The sequence below is a fragment of the Pyxicephalus adspersus genome, chromosome 3 (assembly GCF_032062135.1).
Source record: "Pyxicephalus adspersus chromosome 3, UCB_Pads_2.0, whole genome shotgun sequence".
NCBI lineage: Eukaryota > Metazoa > Chordata > Amphibia > Anura > Pyxicephalidae > Pyxicephalus > Pyxicephalus adspersus.
In genome coordinates, this window is record NC_092860.1 from 144847591 (window position 1) to 144855832 (window position 8242).

General features: G+C 38.9%; 1 protein-coding gene across 1 annotated transcript in view; it reads right to left on the reverse strand.

Moving 5' to 3' along the window:
* Positions 1-1520: 1520 nt before the first annotated feature.
* PTPRA (protein tyrosine phosphatase receptor type A) overlaps positions 1521-8242 on the reverse strand; it is a 36610-nt gene continuing 29888 nt past the window's right edge. Inside the window, exons 21-22 of the mRNA XM_072406635.1 lie at positions 6269-6404; positions 1521-4759 (exon numbers count right to left, since the gene is read on the reverse strand). Coding sequence (XP_072262736.1) covers positions 4685-4759; positions 6269-6404 — 211 coding nt within the window. The 3' untranslated portion in view covers positions 1521-4684. The remainder of the gene's footprint in view (positions 4760-6268; positions 6405-8242) is intronic.

An 8242-nucleotide genomic window follows, 5' to 3' on the forward strand; every position in this document is an offset into this window, starting at 1 on the left:
TGTATAACTGTTATGGGAACAGGAGGCAATTGGAGTTTTTCTTTTCATACATTTCTGACTGGAAGGGACACCGACAGAATAACAGCCTTTATTAAACCAGCATCTCTGGAATCCTTTACCCCTGATGAACCCTTAAAATAATTTTCAGGTCTCAGGGAACACCTGATTAAGCCTAATATCGGTCAATAGGAAAAACTTCCCAAGCTAGTGCACTGTGTAAAGAATGGTTCCCTACTGCAGTACTGGCTAGCATATTACATTTATAAATGCCTAAAACATCATGGCTGTAACTGCCAGCTGGTTCTACCAAGGGGTGTTTGGTCCCAGAACTTTTCAGACATCATCAAAATTGGGGATCACAGTTTGAGGAACCTCTAGCAACCTGGATGAACCATTGGGTTAAATGTACCTCCGGTTGAAAATGGCTGCAATATCTCTCTTTGCACTCCGACTCAAAGAGAAATAGCCAGTACTTTTAATGTGGAATTTTGCAACTCAGCAATTCCTCCCACAAACCAATGCCAAGGCTGGGTAGTTGGTGGCTCAGGGATCAAGTGATCAAGTGCAATGATACAGGAGGTGGGAAGGGAGTTCTCCAAAGGCTCACACTCGTTTTTTTCTCTTGGTGACCAAATGTTGGGAACCGAATATGTGTACGTGCAACAAAAAGGTTAAAGAACCTGTTATTTTGCCCCATATGGGCAGAATACAAGTTTAAAAGCAAAAGCAGTCAAAAGCATATCAGACATGCATGACCCACATTTTTTCAAAGAATCTTAAGTGCTCAGCCAATGGTGTCCTCCAATTCCATAGCTGAACAAGAATTGAAAAAAAAATGGATGTCAATGAAAATTAAAAAGATCTTTTGCCAGCAAAGTCATTGTTTGGTAGATGTTCAACCTTTTAAAAAAAAATCTTTCAGGAACTTAATCAGTATAATCTCTAGTGAGTTCTCAGATATAGTCACCTGCTATACTCGTTATGAGGGTTATCCACTATCCATGGAAACGTTTTTATTATTTCTATACTCTGAATGCAACATGAGAGACTAAAACACACAAATGTAGAACAGATTTTGAAATTATGGTAGGAGTGCTGAATGTGATCCAAGTTAAAAAATATTTCATTTAGAAAGCTCCTATTAAATTCAGATAATAGTAAATCTTTCTTCTGAATATCACAAAAGGAACCAATGTGTCTTTTACATTTTCCTAATCAATCATTTATATGGACATACATGCCCTCCCCACCCCTTTTTAGCTGGGTGCACCACCCGGCACTTTTCGATGACCAACCGGCTGTTTATAGGTGGTTACCGAAGAGTTGGGTCACTATACAGGGGCTGCCACCTGCCTACAATTTCTTACCACCCAGCTTAAAAATATCTCTGGGTTTAACACTGATTTTATATATAAGCATTGTAACATTGTGAAATATATCTTCCCACTTCCTTCTTCTGCATCAATTGGGCTTTCAATGGAAAAGTATTATTTAAGAGAAATTAGGACAACTCACCAAAATTCTGTACAATGTCACTGGGTTTTCTTTTTATTGTCATCAATGATACTTTAAGTATAAGACAATTTAAGAAATTAAAACTAAACATACAATAAGGTGCCACAAAAAAAAGTGTACAGGTTCACAGCAGAGGATACTTAGGCAATGCTCACATGGGCGTCTTCTCACTCATTTCACCTTCATGTTACACAAGAATTGTCACCACTGATAACCCCAGCCTATTCCCACATGGCTGCAAGTATAGATATTGCAGAAACAGATCAATAATAGGAACTAGGTCCTTGTGTGGGACTTCGCTACATAACTATGGGACATCTGTCCATAGAGGGATCCCTGCTTCGTGGTACAGGCTTGGAGAAAAATGAATAGACAAGAAATTAAACTCTCGCAAGAGAAGTTGTGTTTTTTCTTTTAGTTCTGTGCAAAATTTGTTATAGAATTCTAGGGAGCCCAAATAAATAATACTCCAATCCCTGCTTTGGTGTGGAGGTGAGAAAACGCCCCTGAACTGATTTCTGTGCCCAGGAGTCCCGTCTATTGTATAGCTGAGACAAGGTGGCACTGGAATTCTGGAAATCAAACCCATTGATGTAAGGCATTCATACAGTCCATGTGTCTACTGATCGGCAATAGGTATTAGTATGGAGAAGGCCTTTGGCTGAAGGTTCTACATAGAGCTTCTGGAAAGAGAAGCAAACTGCTAATAATTAAAATGAACATCAGGAAAGCTGGGATGAAAATGAAGGAGTAGGACACTGGACCAGCAAGGCTTGATTTGTTTGCTTACCAGTACAATGTTCTCTACATGTCTGGGTACATTAAAACAAATCTGTACATCTCTGGAATATAACTGCATACTTTTCCATCTTTTGTCACTTTAAATATTCAACAAATGCTGAAAAATACGTAATGATTTCCCAAAAATCCAGTGAGTTCCTAACAGCATTTAAGTAGCTGACAACTGTAACTCTGCTGCACTTAATTCTCAAGGAGTGTTGTCCACCCTGCTAAAGTTTACCTTGTTTGACAACAGAACACCTTCTGCTTGTGGAAATTGAAGTGGGATATCGATGTAGTTCTGCAGAGGAGAACTTTTCAGCAAGAGAAGGCAAACCCGACAACACTGCTTTGGATTTCAGTGAGGCAGAGGTACTGTGTTGTCAGATCAATACATGAAGTTATTAGCCCACTTTCTGGCAGACCATTTGGTATTTTTCTGTACCTGTAGCATTTTTAAAAGGATTAAAATATGTAAAAATGAACTGAACATAATAATTTTAGATTAAGCCCAGACATATTTTTTAAGATTTAAAATGGCCAAAGTCACCACAAAAAAGTATATTAAGGCTATGATTTAAAAAAATGTGAACAGGGTTGAAGGAAGAGTTCCTCTAAGTCAGTCAGTGACACCTGGCTACGGTGACTTCATTTTACTTCCTGTGCAAGTGACAGCGTTGTCAATGATATAGAAATAGAGGAGGAATCTATAACAGGTACAAAAAAACAAATACAAATCTGGAAAGGTGCAAGCCTTTCCAATATCTACATAAACATTGTATTTTTTATATGTAATTTTGTACTTGTAGGAGTAGTTTCCCCTTATTTCTTGTAGCATGGTCATACAAAAAGTGGTTGAAAGCAATAAAAGCCCGATAAAGCATCTAACCCCTCCTAATAAAATAACAGGGAAATCTTCATTCCCAGACATGGGAGAATTCCTTACATTGGAATATTAGATGTGTTGTCTGAACAGAAGAAAAACATTTCATGGCCTGCATGGATGTGCAGCCATTTGGGTTGTAATACCAACATGCACTGTAATAGAATCAAAGAATTCTGATAGAGCAACCATTTTCCAGGTTGGCAAATGCCCATTAGAACATGGCCTATACGTTCTGTGACACCTCATAACCACGGGACAGCCCTTGTCTATGGCAGCCGATACATCATGAGCCATTTTGAGAGCTAAACTATTGGTCATTAAAACATGGCCTATTTAAATAGCCCTGGGCCCATTTGTAAGCTGGGCCAGGGCACCCTAGGAAGTTGCCTAAATTATCAGTTATTGTAACCTAGACCAAGTCTCTGGAACACGGCCAACAAATCAGGCCCCGTCCCCGCCATTTGAAGGTATCATGCCAATGCATATTGGAATGCAGCCTAAAATAGCGGAGACATTTAGGAGCCCAGGCCCAGTACTCCAAATGTGACCTGAAATTCAGTGAGGAGGACCATTACATGCCCTGGAAAAATACCATTTAGTAAATGGTCCAAAGTTTTTTGAAGGCAGGTATTTTACAGAAATAAAATGGGGCCAATCACCAACTTCATTAGGTGCGAAAAATATCCCTGAAATTGCCTTAAATCAGTGATATCCTAAATATGAATGGACCATGTTCTCATGATCATCATGACAACCTACATACTAAATGTGAAGAAAATAGGAACACTATTTCATTATTGTACATAAACCTAAATTGCTCTAGCAGCCGTTCAGTTAATGATGTTGAGCTAAATAGTTTTGACAACTTGGAATGTATACTGATATTATGTATCACACAGCAAAAAAAAAATCATACGTTATGGCAAAAAAAACTTCAAAAGCCATTTTCAAAATAGCTTCTTTACCTCCATCCACACTGCAGAGGCGTCCATCAGGCCAGGGCAAACGTGGCCTACAGCTGTGTAGCAATCATGACAAGGCTAATATGCTTTATATATACTTTTGATACAAAAAAAAAAATCTATGATATATTTTTATTTCTATTTATATATTTATTTACAGAATAAAATTCAGTCAAAGCGCTCAGAACGGCAGTAAACCTTGGATTGGATTTGCTTCCCATGAGTCTATCTAGAACATTCCACAAAGGCTTTTCTCATCATGTTAACGATGGACCATGGGTCTATGTAAATGGATGAAGGGATGATGATATATATAAAAAAAAAAAAAAAAAAAAAAAAAAATCCAAACATCCAGCTATTGTATTCAAATAAAAAAAATGTCTTTGCACTAATCACTTTGCTACATATAAAATTTCCAGCTAATATAAAGCACATTGTACCAGTCCTCTAAAACAGTTAAGATATATACACTGGTCTAGATATATTAACAAATAGAATATTACAAAATATTAAAGGCCACGGTCGTGTCCTGCCCTTGGTTTTATTTGAAGTTGGCGTAGTCCGAGAATGCGTCAATATATTCCTGAACCACTCTGTAGCAGAATTCGTACTGCTCCTGCAGGGGAGGGAGGTGGAAAATGGGAAAGGATTAGTAGTATAGACTTGGTATCATTAACAATATCATTTATACTAAGTATATATCAATTATTCAATAAAAATCCCAAAACGCAGATAAATCTTGTGGATTACTGTACTGTAATATAAAATAATGTATATATCCACTTTATTTAATATAATATAGGGTTCAAATACACTGTCCAGGAATAAAGGAGAGTCTAACCATTGCTCTCATATCCAACACATTAGTCCTGTGCAGGGGGTACATCAGATTATCGGGAGACCCATATCGGGGTGAAAGCAGCGGCCTGACTCTACAACGTGCTGTCAGCACTGGATATTCTAATTTTAGCATTTTACCATTAATGAATGCAGACCGAGTTTTAAAAAATATTTGGCAGAGACAGAAAGGCAAAAATCCTTCTAAACTGGACCTTGGGAGATGATAGCTTCCCAGCGACTTGGAAGGAAAGGGCTTTGGGTACTCCAGTTGATCAGTCAACCTGGATACATTTTGGTTTCTTTATTTAACTGGTATTTTTCAATGCCAATCTGAATTGGTGCTTGCTGGGCCGCCAATTGATTTATGACAAGATCCCAAATCATCTTCAGTACAAAACAGTATGGGGCTTATTTATAAAGGGAGAGCAGATATGGATATCCAGCATTCCTAGTAACCTAAACCAGCTGTACACTAAGTTATAAAATTGCTGCTCCCCAAATATCCCAACCAGCTGGACAAATCTAGAAAAATGTATTGAAGGCAATGGAGCAAACGTTGCACAATCTAGATATGAACAGCTGGGGAAATATTACCACCACTTGCAGCTACAAGTGCAGCCAAAGTTGGTTCTAGCAAATATTCAAGGGGTGAATCCCCATGCATCCAGAAAAATCTAGCTTTTTTGGTTTGCTCTATTTCACCAAAATGCATCATTGTACCTTTCAACGTGTAAAAGGTTGACTCAATTGTTAAACACAATGATGTAACAAAAAATGTGTGAGCAGTTATGCAAAGCACACGGAAAGGCTGGCAGTACAAATGAGGGCCTCTTTTTTACTTTAAGGTAAAATAGACATTTAGCTGCTGAGATCCTTGGTTATCCAAGTGCAGATTTCAAAAGTCAACAGCAAGTTAAAACACTAGACAAATTAAAAATCGCCTGTTACCAACTTGCATTCAAGCATGCAGGATCCAGATCCACCACCACAAAATGCCAGAGCAAATCCCTCAATCACAGGAAAAAGGGTGCTTTTGATTATTGAAGAGCATGTAACTGCTTCCCATAATGCAGTACCTGGATCTAGCAGCCAGCTGCTATGCCTGAGCACTATCTTGGTATTGATGGGGTGACATTTTAGTGGTGGTTGCACCACAGAGGCTTGATGAACCTTAAAGACCATGCATCATGCATCACTTTAGAATTACAAAAGGTATCATCATAGGTGTCTGTTAGCCTTATGCAGAGTCTGAGTGTGTTTGAGCATTTGATGAGAAGTCACTCACCAGTGTCTGCACCATGTGTGGCCTCTGTAATCTCAAGCTTTTCACTGTTTGAAAGACATCTAGTATCCCTTCTGCTTTAACTCTCTCCAACACAGTACTAAGAGCACAGAACGTCCCCGTCCTCCCCGCACCAGCACTGAAAGAGAAAGGCATAAATAAATTCACACTTCTCACATCATTATCAGCATAACTGCAAAAATGTTACCACTATGTTAACCTTAAAAAACCTTAAAAACAAAAAACACGCTCACTTCTTTATCACACTCATTTAAAGGTGTTGTACCCTTCTCAGCACTTTTTTTATAGTTATATTTTTTTGCATTTGATCAATAGCAAATGGATTCAAGAATAAAAGAACTGCTCAATAGCAAACTTTGGGTTTGCAGGCATATTTCAATACATTAGAATAGGATGAAGATGGACTTTCCTGTCTGTTGGGGACATGCTTTCCTTGCATTGGACAGCGGTTAAGGCTGGTGCAAATCTGAAACACTGAATCACTTACCACACAGGGGGTTCTTATTTGTTAAAATGATGGGAGATTCTTATGGAGGAATTAGGATAAACCCCAAATTGTTTAGGAAATAATCCCAGTGGACTGAATTGATTCCACAGATGCCTGTTTTATTTGTTTGTGGCAAATTGGTATCTACCAGTCCTTGGGTGCTCATGGACCATGTGTTGTTCTAATCAGAAGGTGAACCAAATTCTACTATAGTACTGGATGGTAAACTAGCTCCTCATTTGATGAAGCAGATGAGATACATGATCTATGAAATGTGTTGAGCAAACGGTACAACTCGCATGTAAATTCTACACATGAATAGAAATATTTTAAATAAATTGTAAATATATCACAACAAAGTGGTCAGTAGGTTGTAGAGCAGAAATACAGAGGGATTTTTTACAATAAACTGAATATTAGCACCATTCTGTTTGGATGTGTCCATGAACCGAAAGCATTTACAGTGATGAGTGCTACCTAACACCATAGTTCTCCCCAGACCGTTTTTTGGGGGGCGGGACGCCCACCTGCTGGGTCTATTCCGCCCGGCACATTTTTAGCAGCAGACACCAGAGAGGCTGCTGGCTCCGTTCTCCGCTGATAAGAGCTGATAGCGGTTTAGAGCCGAGCAGAAAGAGAGCACAGCTCTCCCCCCTCTCATACCTGTGCAGAGTCTTTTGGGAAAAAAAGAAACATTGTGCAAACAATGTATCCGCCCAGTGGGCGTGTGTAATGACGTCATTAGAGCAGTGTGTGTAAATGCAGCATGTCACATTCCCCAGCCTTACAGCTCTCTGTAATTAAACCTTCATATCCCCTAAACTGTATGTCATAATGACTTGTAATTTTACAAATTTAATGATATGGGGATCATAATTGTAAAATCTTGTGAAAATACAACATTGAGATTGCAGTATTAAAAGCAAGTGAGCCTGGGAGTCCTAAATAAAAAAAAAGGGGGGACCCCTGGGGGCACTTACATAGAAAGGAGCATTGGGGAAGGGCCCCTAAATGTATACTTATCTCTCACAAATCTATAACTGTCATACTATGTTACTCCATCTGCTTCCCTTCTTTGAACCCCAATTTCCCTAGAATCAGTAGCTAAAAGAGTCCCCTGTGTACCCTAAAAATTTTAGGTAATTACAACCAACAAATTAGGAGATCTAAAGAATTGAACGCAATAAGTTGTTAGGCTGCAGAACTTGACAAGCAGACTTTACATACACAGCTATCATACTGCGGGTGGATAAATTTCACAGGAAGTTTTTGTTTTTGGCAGTGATGAGAGGAGGGCACTGGCTGTCCCACCTCCATCTGCGATCACATACATGATGCTCTTTGTGTTACCTAGGTATAGCGCTAGGAGGTGACATCTGAAGGTAGGCTGAATTCACATTGGCAGTAAGGTCGCATTTGCTGCATTTACCTCTCACATTCCTCTCGTCAGAAACCAATGCTGCGTGAAA